At 39.3% G+C, this 24,321-nt stretch overlaps 1 protein-coding gene across 2 annotated transcripts in view; it reads right to left on the bottom strand.

Moving 5' to 3' along the window:
- The window catches only part of usp43b (ubiquitin specific peptidase 43b), a 114,353-nt gene that overhangs the window by 42,895 nt on the left and 47,137 nt on the right, over positions 1–24,321 (bottom strand). For both annotated transcript variants that reach the window (XM_061750297.1, XM_061750298.1), the window contains exons 3-6: positions 14,239–14,342; positions 8,366–8,458; positions 2,737–2,872; positions 1,707–1,851 (exon numbers count right to left, since the gene is read on the bottom strand). In XM_061750297.1, the coding sequence (XP_061606281.1) occupies positions 1,707–1,851; positions 2,737–2,872; positions 8,366–8,458; positions 14,239–14,342 (478 nt within the window). The remainder of the gene's footprint in view (positions 1–1,706; positions 1,852–2,736; positions 2,873–8,365; positions 8,459–14,238; positions 14,343–24,321) is intronic.

The following is a 24,321-nucleotide window of genomic DNA, read 5'->3' as shown; positions in this document are numbered from 1 at the left end:
GGATCATAAGCAGTTGATTTGCCAAATCTAAGGTATAAACATTCCATGTGCTTGACCTGTGAGTAAAGAGAGTACCAAGTTGAGGTTATTTTATATTAATCTATGATTTTAAACCCATTTTACAAAATTTGTAGACAAGATTGAAGATGATGGGTGTGGTCTTCTCCGTCCTTCTTCGATACGCCCCTGGTATACTCAACCCTGGCGCTTGTGTTTTTGACTCTCTTTGGTTTTTTTTCTCCTCTTGTCTTGCTAGTAGCTCACCAGCCGGGCTGGCCGTGGGCCACCCCTCCCTTGCCCTTTCTTTATTCGGGCACATGGCTTGGTAACTGCGAAAGCCGGGATAGAGCAGACTTGGCGTCCCAGCCTTACCTGTGGGCCACCGCTCACCGATCAGAGCAGCTACTACGAGGGTACCAGGTACGCTTCCAGCCAAGCGGGATCGCTCTGAAATTGCCAGCGAGCCACACAAAAAAAAAGGCAGGAAGAGAGACAGACCGGTTCTCCCAAGAAGGCGTGACGCACAACAATTTTTTCTTCTTCCGCCTCTTTCCTTTTTGTTTTATTTTTCCACATATTTTTCTTCTGCAACCAAATCTGTCGCCTTGCTTCCTGAGCCACTTCCAGAGAGAGAGACTACCACGCACGAGCTTGAGCCTACAGTCGTGAGTAGACGTGGCAAAACTTTTGCAAGAGCACAACATTAGTGCCTACTAATTTCGGGGAAATTACTAGCTTCAGACAAAACCTCCACTTTGTCCTCTCTCTCTCTCCCGTCCGCAATGGACGCAGTAAACGCTCAGATTTCCAACTTTAGTCCAACACACGATGTTCTATTTCCCTTTTCGTACGCCTATTTTCCTTCTTTTTACCATTATTAGTGTGATTTTCTTTCTTTAGTTAGACCCTTTGTGTGTTTCCCTCTAGATCCCTTGTAGATGTCATTAAATGTACTATAAAATTCCACTCGGTTGTATTTTGTATGTGTTCTGAGTTTAAGTAAGCCTCTTTCATCTAGAACTCAAAATTTCATAAAGTGTAGCAACCTTCAGATTACGAGACTGATAAAAAAGTTTCTTGTCACTTTCCCTACATTTTATCCACATAAAAAGTGACGTGGTGCCCCTGTATGAGACATAGTAGTTTGATTTTACAATTAAACTTAAAATTACGGTAAACCGGAAGTAAAGCAAGCGTCACTTCCGGCTTATTCTTTTCTCCTAAATTAATTACATTGTTATTTGACTAATACGCTACAATGGCAAGCAACATTTAAAAACTCACGTGCCTGTGACTGAGGAAAAATAGAGCCAAGTTAGTTATTTTCAGCACAAAACAAGAACGATTGGGAAATGATGCAGTGGAGCACACAATTCTAGCTGTGAAACAGTTGGAATACAGTGAAGAGATTCAAGACATAAATCTGATAGCACAAGTGGGCTCAGCACAGGGAGTGTGTGCATAGTTCACAGTGTTCTATGGGATGTTATCCCCTATTTAATGCGCTCCTCAAGGCCCCCCTGCAGTAAGGTACGCTCCATGCGGGTTTCATTACGAATAGTAAAGAATAAACCTGGCTGTTTGCTTACCAAGTGTGTTTTCAAACCTTAAAGAAAGTAATAATACCAGCAAACAACAATATAGTAACTTAAACATGTTTTTATAAACGAATGAGAACCTTGAGCTGGATTTTCAAATAAATCTACCTGAAGTCCGTGCCGAGCCTCCTCTGATATAGAGTGGGGGAGCCTGGAAGGCATAGATTATATCATTTTCTGCTATACTGGTTAGATCATCTTCATCAAAGAAGGAGCGTTGGAACCCAGTGGAGTAAATCTCAGTCAGGATCACCTATAGAAGGAGGGATATAGCAGGAAGAATGTTTTTTAGTTTTTCAAAATTGAAACAGTTATTGAATTCCAATAGCAAGCAAATGATTCTGGTTGTTATTTATACCATTTGTTAAAAAAAATAATGTCCCTTAACTGTGACTATTTGACACATAATTAAATAATGTTAATATTGAACAACTTTGGCAATTACAAAGATAACAATGTAGTGTTGAACTTATAATGTCCAATAATGTCTTTCTATAAAAATTAGTGGCCATGAGCATTGAGGCTCCTGTTTATGTTCCTCTAAGCTTGTAACAACAGGCAGCAAGGTAACATTAAATGTTTGCATAAACAGCACAATGTCAACAAAGCATTGCATTTTACTTAAAATTAGTACAATCTTGCTGTCTTGCATACATGGGTTTGTTCACATGATGTTCGCAAAACACGCAGAAGAGCAGTTGTGACATTAATTTCGGTCGAAGGCAGAGGGCGATATTGCCAAACATGGCGGCCCCATGAGATGGATGAAAATTGATCAATTCATCTGTTTAATTCTTATTCCACGAATGCAATATCAATCAGAATACTGTGTTTAGACTAGTGGTGCCACATACGTATTCTTGCAAAAAAAATCCATCCATCCATCCATTTTCTGTTCCGCTTATCCTCACTACGGTCGCGGGCGTGCTGGAGCCTATTCCGGCCCAGCTATCTTCGGGCAATAGGCGGGATTGCAAAAATAAATAAATAAAAAAGGGTTTAGACCCCCTTTAAGGAACCCAAAGGTGTACATTATTTGCCTCAGGTGAATTGTGTTTTACTGTTTTGCCAGTTCATGTTTTACCAGTTTTACCAAATCTAAGAGGACTAACACAAATCAGGTTTACAGTATGTTTACCTGATCTGGGGAAATGTTGCCCTCATCAGCCACCATCCTCCTCAAGCAGGAGACAGAGCCAAACAGAGGTACGGCCAGACCGACTCTCAGGTACCTTTGTCCTTTGGTGCTGAACACCAGAGTCACACACATTGGCCTGCCAGAAACGAACACACAATCAGGATAAGTGGAAGGCAGCGTAACCTCTATTTGATGCTGTGTTCTAAGTTTGAGCAGACTGCTCTTTGGCCAGGAGGGGACAAAAGAAGACTTTCATGAATAAATCAATACATTTTAACATTAATAATGGATCATTAGGAGTTAGGTTTTATGACTGCCAAATAATGGAATCTATTGCATTTTTAAAAGCAGGGAGCCCTTGGCTCTGACCTCTCCAGAGGCAGCCACCCTTTTTACGCAGCCTTTTCAAGTTGACAACATTTTGCAGCAGTTACTTCTCACCTCTCTCATTGATAAGCATTAAAACAGCCGTATCTCTGTCTGTCTTTGTGTGCGAATGTTTGTGTGTCTGTGTGTGAAAGGTTTTCATATTTTTTTTTCATTGACAACCATTTTTATTTATATAATATGCTTTACATGACTATCATTGTTTTAAAAACACATTTCAATGTGTGTCCTCCATGAAGAACGCATATTAGCAGAGCAGGAATGGCGTTGGGAATGTGCTTCTTGAGATGATTGATGTGTTATTATTTTTTTTATTTATTATTGATCTTTTTCTGATACACCAAAGACTCCAAAGATAAAAATCAAGTGTGGTGAGATCTGGGAATCTGGGAGGCTAGTCCACAGGACACAGACTAATCCAAGCTGATCTATTGACCTTAGTTTTGGAAGATGGCGTAACCACAGTCATTAGTCAGCTTTTGTTACGTATTAAAGTGCAGTCTTGTCATTGGTTCGGCAGGAGTGCACGTTGATCGGCAAAGCTAGCAGTGATTTAATCAAGGACAGCATGATAAATTACATTTTTCTTTAGCAAATGAAATCAGCGATGGAACATGATTATGGGGATGGGGGTGTTGTTTTGATATTGGTGTGCAACAGTATATGATAGAAATATGAGGTATAATACAATCTTTAACTATACTGTGTTCGGTAACTCAAGTAAGATGGCATTTTTACATGTTTTAAAAAAAAAAATATTTCCTGAAAAGCACTGATTTTGAAGATGTGAGAATTATAGGATGATATTTTGACAGTGGGTACATTATTTTGACTTGGACATTTTAAAAGTGGCTCACAAGTCAAACAATGTGGGAACCCCTGATCTATAAGTGTGCCAATGCAAGATACAGTAGATTTGCAACCGTAGTGGGTTAAGAAAATTATCCAATATGCAAAGAATGCAGTACCATCGACAGAAAATCCAATGTTTGGGTTGTTCAGCACAGGACATATCTGTTTGGAGAAAATCTGTGTGCCTGAGTACATAGCTCAGTCAGTGAGAATATTTGCACACAAAGAAATAAAAAGAGCCTTAAATATTCATTAGGTTTGACTCAGTATATTTCTGAAGAAAAGTCAAAAGAAATACATTTTTGAAAATACTTTTATCTTAGTGTGTGTCTTGGATCATGCTTATTTCTAAAAATATTCACCCAAATTTGAAAAGACATTGGATGACCTAATGCGAACTGCATGTTAGACGGATGCCAGATTGCGCTGTGCGAATGTTCAGGAAATCCTCACTCCTCGGAGACTTCAAAAGAGGTTGCTGGCCACTGTGTTGAGCCTGAGTTCTTAGCACAGCGGTCAGTGCACTCAACTATCACCTGGTGACACAGTGGGGGTGTGGGTTCAAGACCAGGTGTGGCTGAAGAGTGCAGGTTTGCCACTGTTACACATGCAAGACTAAACCTTTAAGAAATCGAACTAGAGACGCATTTACACAGCACACTATAATGTCTGTGTTGTTTAAAAGGAAAATATCACAAAGGAGTGCATTAAAGATCATAGACCATTTTGAGTACTTGAATTCAATTGTTTTAGAATCTCCCAAATGCATGTGGGAAAATGTGTTATGAGCGAAGGAAACCAAACCATTTTCCAACCAAATGGAAACCATTTTTGGCCATACGAGTGCAACATTGATAGTATGGACTAATAGGGGTGGGGGGGTCGTCTTTTATAGTCGATTGTCGTTTACATTGAAGCACTTTTTTTGTGTGGCCATATGCACCCATATTACTGTACAGTACAAAATTATTGTTTTGTAGGTTTTGTTTTGTGGCCTAAAATAACCAGTACAGTCCAAACTTATTGTAAAAACAAACAAACAAACAAAACATAAAAAAGCTTGAAAATGTTAGAAGAGTTTAAAATTTTATCCAAAGTTACCATTTGTGACATTGTTGACCTACAGTACTCATCATAGGCGGGCAGCTTTCATGAGCCGTGAGGAATGAGGAATTAGTGTGCTTCCTAGTTCCAAATCCGTTGCCATAGATGAATGGCTTGACAAAGAAAATGTTACTGTACCAAAAATAGCATGTTCAGAGACAGTATTGTATTCCTCAGAGTTAACACCACAGCCATGCCACTCTCTCTATGCGCAATAGACAATAGATATAAAAATCATCGCCATGGCCGCCATGGTCATTCAACATGGCTGCCACAAATGCACGGGAGGCACGTCTTATGGAATTGGATCTCATCATATTGTATATCTGTGACCCGGAAATATGTCAGTCCCATTCTATGCCTGCACAGCGGCCAATTCTGGGGAACGAACAGACATTGTCAACGGCAGTTTAAGTAACAAATGGTAACTATTTTTGGACCCATTGTTCAGTCCCGACGGTCCATTTGATCTGAAATCCGTTATAACGGGCTCTGTTATATCGAGGTTCCACTGTAATTCCAAAAGGTATGTTTGGCGCAAACACAAAAGTGCTCATCACGAAAAGAACACCATACCTACAGTCAAGCATGGTGATGCGGCATCATGTTTTGGGACTGTTTTTCTTCCTTCAACCGGGGCCTCAGTCAAGGTAGACGGAATTATGAACAGTTCTAAAGGTCAGTAAGTAAGCACAAAACCTTCAGGCTTCTTATAGAAAGCAAAAAAAAAATGCCAGGAAAAGCCTATTAGAACAGCTGAACTTTTTTTTGTGGTAATCAGAGGTGCTTTAAAAGGCAGCAGTTGTGGACTGACTTACATTTAACATGAGTTTGAATGTGATTGGTTAATTCTAACTACACCAAATTCCTAGTTATAAGAGGGTGTGCACACTTGTGCAACCATATTTTCTCAGTTGTTTATTTTTACTTCCCCTCTCAAAATGATTGTATTTTCCCCAATTGGATTCTACAGGTTACAGGTCACACTGATGTCTATCTATCTACCCATCTATCTAGCCAACCACCCATGCATCCAACCACCCACGCATCCAACCACCCATGCCTGCATCCAACCATCCACGCATCCATGCATGCATTCATCCATCCATCCATCCATCCATCCACGCATCCATCCTTCGAAAGTCTCTACAGTCTAGAATGCTGCTGCTGGAGTGCTGACTACAACTCGGAAAAGACATAACATTTCTCCTATACTGGCTCTCAGTAAAGTTACGAATAGTATCGAAAATCTTTCTGCTCACCTACATCAGACTCCTCTCTTGTTAAACTATCTCCATAGCGCCATATCTCTATTTAAGAGTAATCATAACCTACCTTATTGGTCCTATACTGTATATCCGATAAATCTTATAGTCAGTCTTGACTCTTAAAATATAATGATCTAACAAGGCTTTAGCTATATCTGACTACAGTTGCTGAACAAATAATGTATTGTATTTTCACAACCATAGGGCGCACCGCATTAAAAGGCGCAGTCTCAGTTACGGGGTCTATTTCTTTATTTAACACATACATAAGGCCCACCGTATCATTGGGCGCAGGCATGGTAAAACATATGCTAGCTTAAAACATACGGTAGCATGCATGCACGCTAAAACAATGTTTTTAAAAAGGCAGCGGGAGCAAAACAGAGTTCGGTTGTACTTTATTGAAGTATTTAACAATGTACTCACGTTATTTTTTTATCAATCCTCCTCCACAAATCCATCAAAGTCCTCATCTTCTGTATCCGAACTGAACAGCTGGGAAAGTTCTCAATCAAACACGCCAGGTTCCCTCTCGTCATTGTCGGAGTCAGTCTCGTTGCCGCGCGGCTCCTCAGAAATGATGCCGGCTTTTACGAAAACTCGAACAACAGTGCAAGCAGACACGTTAGCCAAAGCATCCACAAATTGTAAAACTGTGTTCGCCATCTGTCATCCATCGCTTCCGCGCTGCTCACAACTTCACTTTGAACGCCATGTTTACACGGATGTCCAGCGGTTGTAGTTCCTTTGTCAAGCCTCCCGGAATGATGGCAAGCTTCCTCACTTGTTGGACATGGCAGAGTTATTGCACTCAGTCGAATGGTGACTTGAGACGCTTCTCCCGGCTGTTCTTTGCTCATTAATCCATTGCTCGAGTTGGTCTTCCAACTTCAACGAACCATGGATTTGTTGATCTTGAATTCTCTCGCGGCTGCTCGATTCCCATGTTCCTCCGCGTAACTGATAGCTTGCAGTTTAAACGGTGCTTCGTAAGCGTGTCTCTTTGTAGGTGCCATTTTCGGGGGTCCTTAGCCAAACCGATGTTGTTTTGCACAATGCACACCCCGGCGCTATATACCAACTGGGGTTGTGGCTTTAGCGTCCTCCTTCACACACCCTTCCCCCTTTACGTCCGCATGCTGTCGTCAGCCACGTCCGCTTTTCTTCTGTATAAGCAGCGTGTCAGCAGGAAATGCTCCCAGTCAGTCAAGCGGTCAAAAAAAAGTAAAAAAAACAAACAAACAAAAAAGTCAAGCGCAGCGCTCATCACACATTTATAGATGTTGGAACTCGGTGCACACATAAGGCATGCCGCATTATAAGGCGCCCCGTCCATTTTGTAGAAAATTTAAGACTTTTAAATGTGCCTTATGGTCGTGGAAATACGGTAAACTACTGTACAAGTCACGAGAAAATAACAAATAGATCATTAGCAGCTGTAGAAGTGGCCATGTGTGATCCCAAAGCACCTTCAGTGTTTACAGCCATTCTGTATTGCACCTCTGTTAAGGTAGAAGGCTTTGTTAGCAGAACAGAGCTTTAAACAAAGTGCTTACAACAGCCTGTTTGTAGCAATGCAAGCATCCTAATCTGGATGTCATTAGCTGACAGAGTGGCTTTTTCAAATGAATCTTTTGAGGACGCTGTCTATACCAGGCACCTTTGTTTGTGTAGATTCCATACTAACCCATGAAGGCAACTAGATCCATTTTCCTGAAAGCAAATATGTAAGTCCCTAATTAAATTCTCCATCAAAGAGAAGTGAAGATGCATTTGGGATAAAAGGTAAATGATTTTTCCACCACAAAGAAGAAATCCAGTTGCCTTCTACTCATGCCTTCAGGATTACCAGATCCAACTCATCATTTCATAAAATGATAATTACAAAGGGATTAAAAATACTGAATTGAATGAAGTTGGTGCCAATCCTAAAGATTTCAGTAAAAGACTAAACCATTGGTTGTGGTGGATTTGCAGACAAACTGCTAATGAATATGTTGAAACTGAGCAGCACTCACCTGGTTTGGCGAAGAGGAATCGGGAGAGAGATGCAAAGGAAAGGGTCAAAGGTGTTGCTTTGTTTCAAGCAATGGGGGCATGTCAATGAAGACCTGCGCAAAACAAAGTACAGATATTATATTAGCCTCCAAATCTCAGCTGTACTTTCAAATTAATCTCTGAGTTTCACTGATTAATTCTGGCAAAAATGGAGTGGCCTTAATTACATCACGTGAAGAACACTCCAAAAAAATATACACTCTCATCTGATTGGGAGATTGAAAAAGACAAGCTTTCCATCATGTTGCATCACTCTCAGCAGTGCCACCAATGCTCATGTAATGCTAGTGGGAACGGGAATGTGGAGAACTTTAAATGATTCTTCCTCTGCATCTGAATGAAGAGGACATGGTCCACTGACAACAAATTCTATAATCCTTACAGGTGCCCCCACCCACACCCCAATTGTGTATTAATTTGGGCTCTTTTTTTTGGTCTGGGGTTAAAAGAATTGATTGTGGGAATGGATTGTTGTAAACCAGGGGTGTCAAACTCAAATTCACGGTGGGCCAAAATAAAAAATTGGGACAACGTCGCGGGCCAAACTCAATGTTTAATGAAACATCACTGCGATGTGCATGTTTCCCTCCTCTCCAAAAGTGTAGCATTAAAGTTTATCACATGACAACAAACATACATTTTGCTTAAATACTGAATCTGGAATAAACAAACTTTAATATTATAAACACGAGAAATCAAATTTGTGATAAAATACATCATTGGTATTTGTTTGTTGTTTTGTATTTAAATAGATATCATGAATTCTTCTGTCTATCCATCTTCTATTTATCTATCTCCAACTACCGCTTTTTTTGATGTAAATCTTTTTTCAAAGGCCAACTAAACAACCCAAAACCATAAGAATGTCCTCCAATAAAAATCCAAACTTCAAACTATTAACAGTCGCTGCCGAGGAGTTGATAAAGGGCATTAAAAAAAACAATTCAATTATGTTATGTTCTTGGTTACAGCCACGTTGCTCTGCACACAACAAACATGTCTGTCTTTTACTTTAGTGAACAGACAATCTGCCTCCCACCTGTCTTGGAAGTTAACATTTTTCCATCTTTCGTTTGACCATTTTTGGGAAGGGGAAGTGTAAATTTGCTCGAGGAGACTGGTAGCATAGTTGCTAACGACTGCAACAGAAAGGGAAGAGGCGCTCGCCGGTCTAGACTGATGGGCCAACACACTAGCAAAGCATTCTGGGATTTGTAATATTAGTGGCGCATGTGCTATATACTGGCGGGCCAGCTCTAATACACATGTTATGGTCTTGCGGGCCAAATATAATTACATTGCGGGCCAAATTTGGCCCCCGGGCCTGAGTTTGACATATATGTTGTAAACTGTCCCAATAGTAGAGCTTATAAGAAGGGTGGGCAACTGTTTTTTCAAAGTGTGGCATGTGAAAAAAATTAAAGGTTTGTTCAGGGCCACACTATGCTAAAGTCAATTTTGCTCAATATTAATTTAATGTCTTTATTTAACGCAGTAAATTCTATTGCTTTAATAGGATGCCTCTTGTGTAAATATGGTATATGCTGTTATAATTAGCAGTTAAAAAATGTTAAACACAATTATGAGCAGTGATTAAAATTACATATACTGTATACACATTAACATGCAATCACTATTTATTCAACATTCACAAAAACACATCTACACAGTGCATTCATTTTTCTATAAGTTGGGACTCCCAAATCATTATCAGGGCAAATCATCATCTTTTATCCACTGTGTAAGAAAGGGGAATATTGCTAAGATGAGGACCACTGCTGGCGTTGTCACGAGTTACAATTTTTGGTGAATAATAGTTGCTAGAGGGGTCAGAAAAGTCACTAAAGAGTACCAAAGTCGCTTAGTTGCCAACACTGAAGACACAAGTCGTTGCATTTGCTGGCCTGTACCACCCACAGACATGCGCATTAAAACCGAAGCGCCATATATTTGTAATGTCTTATTTTGGCTTCCTAAAGACTTTGAGAGAGATTGGTAAAAACCTCAATGAGGGCATCAGGTGGTCATCCTCCTTCCTAAGTATTTCCCTGATTTAGGCCCACGACAACTCCAGAGCGCTCAGCAGTGATAATTTTGGGTCCAAGGTGTGCCCCCGCCCCCCCCCCCCCCTCTTTTTTTAATTATTATTTTTAAATCCATCAGCAGTTATCTCGCAGCCCAGTTACAATCCTTTCTCGTGAACCACAGCCAGTTGGAGTGTCCTTTCACCCACATTCTCGTCAGGAGCCTGGCTGTGGTCGTGGCAACAAACCGCCTGCACTCAACTTCTACAGGGAACACCTATGCCACCACTTGCTTTGTTCTGCCACTGCTGCATATTCCAGGCCAAAAGTAAATTAAATACTTTGTCAAATATTTGGAAATATGTTTTGACATTCCTGGACAACGACTAGTCAAATAAATTAGGTTGATTTTGTAGAAGTTATTTCCATTATCCTCTTAGGATTATTCAATATTTTGTGCTGTGCATGCATTTCAGAACAAAATCAGTCGCAAAGTCATTCAAAAGGCTCTAGTGTGCAACTATTCAGGCTCAACATTAAATAAATGGCTTTATTGTTGAGGTACTTTATTTGATATTGTATAACCTAATTAATGAAATACAGAGTAGCTGATGCACGTCTGCTTATAAGGCAGTGCCTCGACAAATACCAGTTTTGTACAAACACCAGTTTTGTTACCAGTGCCGCTGACTTAATAAATCTGCTGTCATAAAATGCTCGGTCCATCATGAAAAACGGCAATAGAATTATATCATCAGATAGAGGGGCTTTATTTATTGCTATGACATGAACAAACCTGCAGCTTGTGAGGAGGATGATTATTGAGGAGGAGAATTGAGGATATAGTTTACTGCTGATAGATTTGATTGGTGCTCTCCAGTGATATTTACAGAACACTTTGCGAGACTGCCATTATAACACTTATAGACTTATATGTCTGCGATTGGCTGGCGACCGGTTCACGCTGTACCCCGCCTCTCGCCTGAAGATAGCTGGGATAGGCTCCAGCGGCCCGCGACCCTAGTGAGGATAGGCGGTGAAGAAAATGGATGGATGGATGGATGGATGGATGGATGGATGGACTTATATGTGCATTAAATAAATATGGGTAAAGAAACTAAATGATGTAGTTCAAATCCTTTTGCAGTTATTAAAAAATAGACAAAAAGTCGATGAGCTGATGAGGGTTTAGTCCTTATTGGATGGATAGACTCAGAATGGGAAAAAATGTGGGGTGAATAAAGCTCTATTGAAGCAAACCCAGCTGACACTGGCTCACTCACTCTTGGCAGAGTCGAATGGCTGCCCTACGGATGTCTGATCCTCGCCAGAAACAGCGAGGGGCCGTTGCGCTTTGTGCATGCAAATCACACTCAAGCCACACTAAAACATAGATGTGCCTTGCGCTGCCCGAAAACACTTAAAAAGAGAAAAGCTTTAAAGGTGACGTTCTGGTGCTGAACTAATGGAGTAAGGGTGCAAAGGTCGAAGGATATATACTTCCTCTTGTGGATGGAGCCGAACTCAAAGGACTCAAGACCTTGATGCCTCTTTCCTAGCAATCAGTAGAAACGAAAATGCGCCAAAAGACTACAAAATAATCAGAGATGGACATGGTAGAGCAACTAAATGGAATGTCAGCAAAATTGAGGTGGAAAACTCAGGCCCAACAAGTTTCCCACTTAAACATCAGCTGTAGGCATAAAAAAGTTGTTTCTTTTACTTGTTCATGCTCATTTTTCTCAAGGTTTAGCAGGCTAATATTTATTGGCCTGTGTATTTGTACAGGATTTGGAGAAGTTTAGCTCTCAACCTCAGCCTTAGCTGCCTTTCTGTTATACCATTCTCGTAACTTTGAAATAAGCAGTTACTTGGATGCAAGATTGCTGGAATATGAATTCATAATAAGAAATTGGAAAACACACTTGTGCATTTACTTATATCTAAAAGAAATATAAAAATATGTAAGAAATAATGTAGCACTACACTCATAAATCAAGACTTTTATTCTTAGTTTTACCTAAACCTAGCAGCATCTCATAGAAAGTTCACGATGCTAAAGCTATGAGATAGATAGGGCATTAAAACCAAATATGGACCTCATAATTCACTGAAGGAAGTTACAATACGACTGTAATAAAACAGATCATTTACTGGGCCCATAAACTCTCAGCACCACTTGAAGCAATCTGCCCCTTTAGGTCAAATGGGGCAACATTAGCTATCTCACCGAAACAACACCACATCTACGAATTGAAAAACCCAGATGCACATAAATAAAAACAAACAAATGAATGCAATGTCAGAGTAAACATACAATTTTAGCTCTGGCTACAGATCGACTGTAAAATCTTCATACTAATGTAAATCTGCTGAAAAATATTAAGCTTCTATACCACAATATAAGATTGAATATACCATTGTGATTATGATACACTCAAGCATGCACTGACTTAACTTGTGTAATGGCTGTGATAATTGCATTGTGACAAACTGGGCTTGTATACAGATAACGGTTTGGTCCATCAATTCTCAACATTGCATTGAGTCAGGCACCACAGAGTCAAGTGTTACTCGGGGAGTGCTGAGGCCTCAGGACTTCAGAGGAAATGAGAGGGACATGAGTCAAGAAATATTCATCTAATCCCAGCTTTCAGGGTATTTGTCTCATAGCCATGCGCACCTGCATTCATTCTGGGATAAAATACCCTGACCGGCCCCTTTGTTGGGAACACTTCCATGTGAATGTGATTTGACCCAACACCTGTGCATTAGTTTGCATGCTGATGTTATTAATGTCTAAAGTAAAATATTTCAAGCATTTGAGGAGAGCAATTACGAAGCGAACTATGACATGTATTATTGGCAATCACACCGAGCTGACAATGTTGCGAGGAACTGGCAGCTCAGCACTTGTAAACAAGATTAGTTCGGTCTGAGGAAGCACCTTTTAAAAAGTCCATTAAACATCCTAATGTGACCTCTGCCATCTTCTTCTATGTCCTTTGGTTCCATCTTGTTGCATCAGTATTAGCTCCATTGTGTATATGAAAGATAAATGGTAATTGGGCTCTCTATTGTGCAATTTATAAGTCAAAGGTACTCGAAGGTTAATATTATCATGATATTGCTAAAAGAAATATAAACTCAAAGTAAACAATATTTTTACACATACTTCTTTGAGAAATTAAGGAGTTTTAATACACTATTGTGGAAAACCTTGTGAATTAATTCTTCCTTATGACAATTTATGCAAGCTTAATATAAGCTTCATTGCATGTTAGATATACAGTCAGGCCCACAACATTATAACCATTGGCACAATCTATAATAAGATCCGATGTAAGAGTAGTATTTATTCATTCTATTTTCACATCATAATGCATAGTTTTGATTAACACTGTTTTAAAGGTATTAAAATGTTTATTATTGTGGTTGGTGCACTGCATTTTGCTGAGAGATGTTTGCTATTTCCGTTCTTGTTATTATATATTGATATTTTTGATTAATGAATGATTACATGAAATATAATACACAAAATCTTATATACATATATATTTTTTTGGGGGGGGGGGCGGCGGGGCATTACAACAACTAAACACCAAAATTACAACTAGAAAACACCAAAATATGTTGTATAGTTACAACAATTCAAAGAGTAAGGTAACGAGCACATCATTTTTTTGATGTTGCCAAAATTGATTGACCATTAAAAGCACATTTGGGACACACAACTGCATACTGTTATTTTGTTATTAATTTAAAAATATATATCTTATTGCTATAATAAAATAAACACAACAACTCACTTGTACTGTGCCTGAAAATGTTCCTGGACAAAGCTATGTTGGACAGTGTGCTGCTGAGAATGGGACAGGTCAGGATGCATCAGATTTTCATCTTTATCAGGACCCTGCAACAAATCAACAACATGCGTTCAGTATTCTTCAGAAATTCACAATATTGTCTCCAAAACTGGAAGATCTTATCTGCCTATAATATATAATACATTTTGGAAATCCCTGAGATACACTCAACCCCTGGGATGCCAGTTATTTGGTCTTTTGTCTACTTACCTACAAAGCATAAATATCTCTTGGACAGAGATAAAAGATGGAGGAAAATATTTATAAATCCAAGAAGAATTTTCTGCAGTAATGAGAAAAAAAATAAGGCCTGCCACACACTGAGCGACATGTCCGAATGTGACTGAACTGGACAATCGCAAACAAATTACAGCTGGCGACTTACACCCACACACCTGGCAATTGATCCTCACACATCATTGCAACAGAAAAACTGCGGCCGCCTGTATCCCCTGATGTTCTTATTGGGAAAATACACAATTATCCAATTCCTTAATTTATCCAAAAAATATTTATTAATTGCAAATTATATGCTTGTTCATCTATCTATGCAAGTGATTTATAGTGATAGGCAGAATAATTAAATGCTCTGCTATTAAATGGCAGAAGAGACAATAAACCTGTGTTCATCCGTTGCCATTCATACAACAGAACACGTTATGGCTTCCTGCAAGTGAATCTGCTTTGTGTTCAATTAAACAGGCCCAGATTTCACACTGAGCACGTCAATTTGCCAGTAAATTGAGAGGACATCATCATTATTTCGGTATTCATAGTGTTCGTTCATTTGTGACATTATTTTTGGGTGATGTACCATGAGACTTTTCTAATATAAAATGGGTGCCTTGGCTCAATAAATGTTGGGAAACACTGTTGCAATCTATGTCTATTCATTGAACCACATCATGGTGCGATTGTCAAAGGAGAAGCCGATTGTCCTGGCCGCTTTAGCTACTGTACAGTACATTATAGAGAAGGGGTGTCAAACTCATTTTTGTGGTGGGCCACATTGTTGGTACAGTTTCCCTCAGAGGGCCATTATGACTGTAAAACCATATAAATGTTTCATCGCCTCATCATAGTATTCAGTGGCGGCTGGTCTATAGAGGGCACTAGGGCACCGCCCCACTGCTGCTGAGTCATTTTGAAAAGGACAAAAGTGAAATCATCAAAATGAAACAAAACTATTACAATCAAAATATTACAAATTATATGCATATCTATTTTTAGACTCGGAGTAGGATAAATAGTATAGAGTTAATGATTACTAAAATGTATTCGTTTACCTCTGTTTGTCTTATTTTATGACACAACAGCGCAAACGTCAGAGTTTCTGACGGTATTGAGCTGCTGCTGTGCCTGTATTTGGGTCCACCTGCCAAGAACGCAACACACCGCATTCCTATACCATTTCCAGTGCACAGCATTCAGGGCCTAAAAAAATGTCCCTTTAATAAATGGCTCTGTGCAAAAAAGTCTATTTTTATTTGCAGGCACACTATCAATCCCATCAAGAATTCCCTTTTGGAAAAGTCACGTACTTGAGAGTGCATTAAGTCATTATATATAATGATTTTATTTATCAATCTGTGCTTTTACACCTAAACGCCACATTACTCTAGGCCTTCTCTGTTTACTATCATTGCCATTTCTAACATTTCCTGGTCCCATACAGACTGACACTGCTTCTGTGAAGGCAGCTCTAGCTTTACTCACAAATGGAGAAAAAGGCAAAGGAAAGCAGTGTTTTTTTAAAATGACAAATCAGTGTTAGAACTTTACAGTTCAAGTCTATTCTTCCAAGAGTATTTAAGCTATGCAAACACCAAGCGCAAGACTGAAACATGACCTTCTTACTGCAATGTGCTTCATCGAACATGCACAATGGCACACCGCTTACATTGTTCTCATTCTCTCAGTTTGCATGGATCTTTTTCCTTTTGGTCAGATTCTGACACAAAATGTCAGGGAACACAAAAAGGAAGGTTCAATGCACCTGTTTCTTCTCTTATTGATTGAGGCAATGTAATCTTAGGTGCGCAATGAGAAGTGGGAGATTAAAAGTTCACCCTTTCTTTTTTAATTCAATATACTCTATGTGCTATGACCCAGCATTTCACCTCTTTCCCCTTCCCATGAACTGGAATTGGAGTTATCTATGTTGAGATAGCAAGGGAACATTCAGGCCAATGTGTGCAGACACAGACATAGTTACGCTTATCACTTCTGAAGAACAACACTGCTCTGTAAATAGACTGTGAGGTGTCACTTGTGTGTTAACAGCATTTTTTGAGTGTGGCAGCAGAACAGGTTACATCTGCCCGAACATAATTTTGTTGAGGCCACCCTAATCTAAACGATGACAGACAGATATTGCACCACAGAATAAAGATTCAAGTCTTAGGCCTTTTTCACACTGCAAGCAAACCTGATTTGTTGATCAAATCACAACTTGAAGCTCTACCATCTGCACTGTCATTTCCAAATGAACAGATTGGATTTATTGCGTCCACACACCAGGGCACTGCATTGACCTGTCTGGATGGGTTGCTATGCTAATGATGTAACTGTCACTCCGAATGCTGGTAGCGTAACCAGTAAAAAATTATATATTAGACTTTACACCGATCTGATCGGCCTGATCGATATCTGTATCTTTAATGTCTTAATTTGCCGATCTGATCAATGACATCATTGATCGGCTCCGCAAAAAAGACAATTACTCCACGTCGCTGTCGTGTACAGTATATTCGAATCCAAAAGCTAGTTTATTTTTAGCCTTGTCGCGTGTCTTTTGACGTACTATAAATATCTGACGACCAATAAAGTTATTTACAAAAAACATGCCAGCAGGCAAATATATATATATATATATACACACACACACACACACACACACACAAACATATATCATCAGCCATTTTCTATCCACTACTACGGCACTTCAACATTTGGCGTTCCATGTTCCTTTGGATTACATGGAGCCTTTGTACAACGTTGGCATTGGTAGTGAGGACTTGTAAAATACATTGATCGAAAACTTTTCTTTTCAAGCAAATGGGAAGATTGTTCTTGAATATAACACTAAGCCTTCCATAAGCCTGCCAGGCAAGCTTTATGCGGCGTTCAACTTCAGTGCTTGTATTTCCATCCATTGTTATAAGTTGGCCTAAATAGATGTAGTTGTCGATTGCGTCTATGACACAGTCCTCCATTTTGACATCTTTTTGTGGACAGTAATGACTGAAAATGACCTTTGTTTTGTTTTTTGTTCATTTTGAGACCTGAGCGACAGCTTTCTAAGTCTAATTCCTGAAAACAACTCTGCAGTTGTTCTGCATCGTTGGAGAATAAAATTATGTCGTCTGCAAAACGAAGATGGCTCAATTAAGCGCCGTTAATTTTTAGTCCTTCTTTTTCCCAATTGAGCTTTTTAAATATTTCTTCAACGCAAGCTGTAAATAGCTTCGGAGACAGTGTATCGCCTTGCCTGATGCCTTTTCCTAGACTTATTTGCACTCTTTCATCATCAATTAATATTGAACCAGAAGAATTGTTGTATATTGATTGTAGAATGTTGATATACAGTAGGTCGGCTCTATCCCTTGATTTACCAGCGCCTGCAGTATCGAAGTGGTGGTGACTGTGTCAAACGCTTTTTCATAGTCGATGAAGGCTACATGAATGGGTTAAATGCAGAGAACAAATTTCGTGTGCATGCATCCATGTTCATGACATAAAAGATGATTCTTCTTCTTCGATTATTTGTTGAACTGTCTGTATGTGGTCCATAGTATTAAAACTGCTATGAAAACCCACTTGTTCTATTGGCTGTGCTTCATAGAGTTTGATTCCAATTCGTTTGTCCAATATTTTTGCAAAGACTGTATACATCGTTGAGATATATATATATATATATATATATATATATATATATATATAATCTCTAAGTCGATATATGTAGTGGTATCCAGAAAACATGTCTTGGGTGAGGAGACACACCTATGCAGTGTAGTTCTATAGCATTGCAAACTATTACCAAAATGAAACCAAACCAATTAACTAAGATAATCATGCCCTCTTTCATGATTATCTTTTGGAAAGCCATAATTTTTTAGACAGTTCTCATGGTGTTTCAAATATACAGTCGCTTATGCATGTGTACGTTGAACAATGCATCTTGTTCCAGAACAGCGAGTCGTATAAACACAGAAGCTAATGTTCACAATATTTTAAAACAAAGAATTGTCTACTTCTGATTAATCTATAGTCCTCAGTACCAGGAGAGGCCTTGTGCCAGTGCCTTGAGGTGTATTGAGAAAATGAAATCCTTCATCTGGGCTTCTAGCATTTCTGTGATTTAGATAAATGACAAAGATACAGTGCAACTGAGTCGTAAGTTGGAGCCGGGTTGCTTGCTCAGCTTTGTCATCAGGAGGCCGCAGTTCATTGCCAGAGATTTTGAGGCGGAGGGAAGGAGTTGTGAGGACAGCAAGCATTTTTGCGCAGCCTGTTGGTACAAACCACATAGCTGCCATAGAATGAATACTTTATAGTTGTATCAATTAAATTAAATGTTCAAAAAGCATGATGTCACACAAGACAAAAGTTTTTTTTGTGGCCATTATTAAAGTCCCTGTAAAGCACCTTGTAAATTTGACACTGCGCTGTAACCACACCCTGTGCAACTGTCAATCAAATACCACACATCTTTTTTTTGGTTCCATTTCAGTACATGTTTGAGCTGCAAAAATATATCCGCTTGAAGCCTCTGGTGGCTGGAATATATCCCACCGAGTCATCTCGGGGCTTTCCACGCCCCGATGAGAGATTTTGTTCTCGCTGCTTATTGTTTTCCACGTCAATATTTTGTTGGCGTAGTTTTTTTTGTTTGTGTTGCTTCGTTATTGCTCACATTGTCAAGCTCCTTTGTTCCAATTAAACCTTGTTTGATCAATATTTGTGGTTCTTCGCTTCGGACTCCAGTATTCAGGGTGCTCATTCATAACCGTATTTATAACTCAGTAAGTCACAATTGCGGCGGATAGCCACTGATAAGAAAAAAGGCGCTCAGTTGACATACAGCTGTGGAGGGGGGACTTTTGGCAGATGCTCAAGTGCGTCACTGGGCACAGTTTTAGAAAAAGCAGGAAAACTGAAATGGTGAAAAACAGTGTAACGCTATAGCTCCACAGTTCATTACAACATCGTTTTCTGTCGTTGCACAGTTTCAGCTATTATCTTAAAACATGTATAATGTATTTAGAAACAAATCTTTCAATTAACTTCACAAGGTCTTATTTATTTATACATATTTTTACACTTGTATGGCATTTAAAATTCTCCTTTAATTTTTTTTTGACATTTTTAATAAAGGTTTAAACTTTATTTTAATGTCTTTATAAGGTTTAAGGACAGTTTAACCATGACATTGATTATTTCTGTTTCTATTATTTCCTACAGAAATTTTTTTTCTAAACATTAACAAATTGGTGGTCAACCAGCAACCAGGAATGGATTCAGTTCTACCTTAGAGGTTTCACTGTATAGTTTCACAAAAAAGAACATAAAACTCAATTCCTGATGCACAATAGAGTTAGTGTGTTAGTTAAAATGTCAGGAGGAATACAATAATGCATAAATGAGTGGGATAAAAACTAATGTGCTATAATCCACCAAGAGGGGATAGATGTTATTAAAAGACCATTTGTCAGTCTTCAAACAGTATTGCATTTAGTCATTATCCATTTAAGCAGCACGGATGTTGACTGACGTTGCTCACTCCCACTACTGTTAAATGTGAGACTTGTGGCCATTCGTCTTTCAGCATGAAAACCTAAAATCTCGCAAATTAATGGTGCACTCTGTCCCACCACGGATGTTGTCAATAATTCACCCCAAGGCTGTTGCTTGGAGTGAGTCACCTCTGAGAGTAGATCCACATGTAAAAATTCTGAAAGTGTGCCCCCCTTCTTAGCAGAGCACCTTATCTTATCCTGATGGACTTTCGTGATGGGGGGCTTAGATTGTAAAGGGGGGGGGGGGGGGGGGGGGGGGGGGCAAAAGTGTTCCCAGTAATGGCACGGATGTGAATAATTCAAACTAACTGTGGAAATAGAGATAGATATGTGCTGTGGTAGAGAAAGCACTATCGTGGAGTAATTGAGGAAGAGAGACAACGGCAACTGAAACCTCAGGTGATCATTACAGAGACATGAGGGTGTTATGTTATGACTCAGCATTAAGATACAACAGACATAACTATATGTGTATCAATATACTTGAATTCTGTGTAGATGAATGATGAACAAAGTCATAGCGCTCCTGTAACATAGCATTGATAAATAATGGACACTCTCACTTAACAGCAGCCTCCCATCATGTGCACACTACTCTATAAAAAGTTATATTGATACTAATATTGATACTGGAAATGTCCCTCGGACCATTCAGGCGATTATTCTCCATTCTCTCATCCTTCTGAATGGGCGGACTTTCTAAGGATACACTACAACCGCTCACATTGGAACAAATTATTATTGATTGTATAAACCACTCTAGAGATTGAATTAGATGTCCTGTACACAATAAAAGTAAGGTTCAAGCTTCGAGGTGCTTTTATTGTCAATTCTTCAATATGCATAACGCATACAGAGGATTGAAATTACGGTACTCAAAAGGGCTCGCGGTGCTACAAAAGAATAATAACATCAATATAAAAAGCTAAATACAACTATGGTATATACAGTATAAAAAGTATTAATTGAATGTGCCAATATCAAAGATCAGGTGACGTGTGCAACATAGTCAAGGTCAGAGAACAAAGGCAAAAAAGATAAAAATTAGATGACAAAACCCCAATGCTGCTAATGTGGCTGATGCGACCCTGAGTCTGGTGTGTGTGTGTGTGTGTGTGTGTGTGTGTGTATGCACGCGCATGTGTGTTTTGTGTGTATTGATTTGTATTATATTTATTATATTAATTGTTCACGATTTGAAATTAATCAACGCTATCCGAAGCAGTTTATTATACAATAGACTTTACACCGATTGTATCGGGCTGATCGATATCGGCTGATATTTAGCATTTTATGTTGATGGCTGATTGGCTTTAATGTCATAAGTCGCCGATCCGATCAATAACGTGATTGATTGGATCCGCAAAAGACATTTACTCCGTGTCGCCATCGTGCACAGTACATTTGAATCCAAAAGCTAGTTTATTTTTAGCCTTGTTGCGCGTCTATTGACATAATATTGGAACTATCTGACGGCCAATAAAGTTAATAAAAAAAACATTATGAAAAAAAACAAACAAACAAAAAAAAATAAATGTCGGCGGTGTGGAACAGCCAACACGTCTGAGACAGACAACACGTAATGCCCGGATCAGACTACAAGACAAATTTGCTCTTTCACGATTGCACTACGTCACACTACTGCAATAAAATCTTGTATTCCGACACCGCCGCATCCCGTTTTTTACGATCATTGGGCTTTATCTTGTCAACTGAAATGCGACTGGATACACTCGTTACCATGGCAACGACAACAAGAGTGGAGCTTTCAGACTTTGTATTATAAGGACAAAATGGCAAAAAACGTGTGTTGGTGGTCACCAGGAGAGGATGTTCGCTTAAGGCTTGCTTGTGGTATGTTCACGTACTTTGAATACGATACAGCTCCCAAGCAGGCAACAAAACGTTATGTAGCCTAGCAAGCTAGTGGTACCACGAACGGTTGGACGTAAACATGCCGCCGTTCTGTCGAATCATGGTCCAAAGTTTCAGTGTAGGTGAAGTAATTTAATTAAAAATAAAGTAATTTTATTACAGTAAGTTAGCACCCATTGTTTCTGTGATGTAATGTTGGTTTGACCAGACGGATTAGAATACACGATCTGACTAGAGCAGTGATTTCCAACCTTTATAGAGCCAAGGAACATATTTTACAATTGAAAAATCTCACGGAACACCAACAAACAGAAATATCACAAAACGTGGATACATTAATTACTGTATGTACTTCCTGCCATCTAATAGAAGACCATTTAGCATTAGTTCTATCTGTCACTATGCCTCACTGGCATAAATAGATGAACAAAGATACATTATTTATTGTAAATATATTTTTCTTGAGCAATAAAGTACACAAGTATATACAGTAAATGAACAGGTCATTTAAATAGACACATTCCTCTATCGTGTGATCGGATCGGTTATCGTTTTTTTCAACTCGCTGATCGGCCCCAAAAATCCAAAAATACATCTCTGGACTACAGCATGCAGGCCGGTCTAGCAGTCATGCAATTATGCCCAATTAGAAGATGATAAGGCCACAGACTGCAGACTAAAATGTAAAAGAGAAGCAAATGTCACTTTTCAGTCCCTTAAACCAAAGTTGAGATGCAAACAAAAAGCCAACACACATAGACATTAAACATATATATTTTTTAATACACCTGTCATTTTGTGGGCTTGTAATAGGGTGAAGAATTATAAGAAACCAGGAGAAATATGAGACAAACTTTAAAAAGAAATCCGTAATGTGCTGAAAAATATATTTTTGTGATGGCTAGAAGAAGATCTTTGTTTGTCCTTGGAGCTGTTTGGAAGCTGTTATGTGTCTGGGTGGAAATAACTCAGAGCAGTACTACACTAAATCTGCTGTCGATTTCTCCAGGCGTCCAATTCTTTCTCCTCAGACACAGCTGCACTCATATTTTTTGGTGCTTGGTGGCCACCTTGACTCAATCCCTTACTTTCTCTCCATTGTGCTCTAGCACACATTAAGTAAATATTGTACATACGTACACAACAAAAATTAATTCAGATGAACTGAACTTAAAGGGGACTTTTTCAGTTTTAAAACTGCCAGCAAGATTTTAATGTAACCTTATTTCACTAATTGACCCCCCACCTCCAGCCTCTGAACAAGTCACACGTCTCACTTACGTGCATGAGATGTGCACTTTATGTAATGTGCACTGTAAACAAGCCGGCGTTAGCCACGGCTGCTACATTAGTAGCATGACTTATTCGTAATAGAATAGGACTATAACACTAAATGCTATCTGTTTGAAGTTTCATTTCTTGGAATGTATATCCATCCATCCATCCATCCATTTTCTGAGCCGCTTCTCCTCGCTAGGGTCGCGGACGTGCTGGAGCCTATCCCAGCTGTCATCGGGCAGGAGGCGGGGTACACCCTGAACTGGTTGCCAGCCAATCGCAGGGCACATAGGAACAAACAACCATTCGCACTCACAGTCATGCCTACGGGCAATTTAGAGTCTCTTTCTTCGGGTAATCCGGTTTCCTCACACATCCCAAAAACATGCACAATAGGTTAATTGAAGACTCTAAATTGCCCGTAGGTGTGAATGTGAGTGAGATGATTGTTTGTTTATATGTGCCCTGCGATTGGCTGGCGACCAGTTCAGGGTTTCCCCCGCCTCTCGCCCGAAGATAGCTGGGATAGGCTTGTGCATGACCCTAGTGAGGATAAGCGGTACGGGAAAATGAATGAATTGGGTTGGCTAACGAACATTTGCATTTGCAATATTCCAGCAGTTTATGGTTGATTCTCATTTGTGTTTAGAATGTTGTTGTTTTTTCGAATCAATCTTTTCTCGGGAAATTGCTTTTTTTATTTGTGTTTGCTGTCATAAAATCATGACTGTGGTATTCTTTGTCATGGTGTAGTGGTTCAGTTTCCTGACTTCTCTGCAAGCAGCGTGGGTTTGCGTCCTACTCAGAGAGGGCGTCTGTCTCCTTATGTGCTCAGCGATTGCCTGGCGACCAGTCCAGGGTGTAGTCTTCCTTCCGCCCAAACTCAAAGAGGATATGTGGTATAGAAACTGTATGGATGGATGTTTGTGTGTGTGTACGATGTTGCTGTTAGGGAGAATTCTTGAGCTACAGAGTTTGGAAATCTACATTTGTGGTGTTTAATTGAACAAAGATGTTACGCCATTGGTGACTAATTCTAATATTAGGTTATGAAGTTAATGAATATTATATTACG

Source organism: Phyllopteryx taeniolatus, chromosome 16 (assembly GCF_024500385.1).
Source record: "Phyllopteryx taeniolatus isolate TA_2022b chromosome 16, UOR_Ptae_1.2, whole genome shotgun sequence".
Lineage (NCBI taxonomy): Eukaryota > Metazoa > Chordata > Actinopteri > Syngnathiformes > Syngnathidae > Phyllopteryx > Phyllopteryx taeniolatus.
Note: the sequence above shows the minus strand (reverse complement) of the source record. Positions and strands in the feature narration are given on the sequence as shown.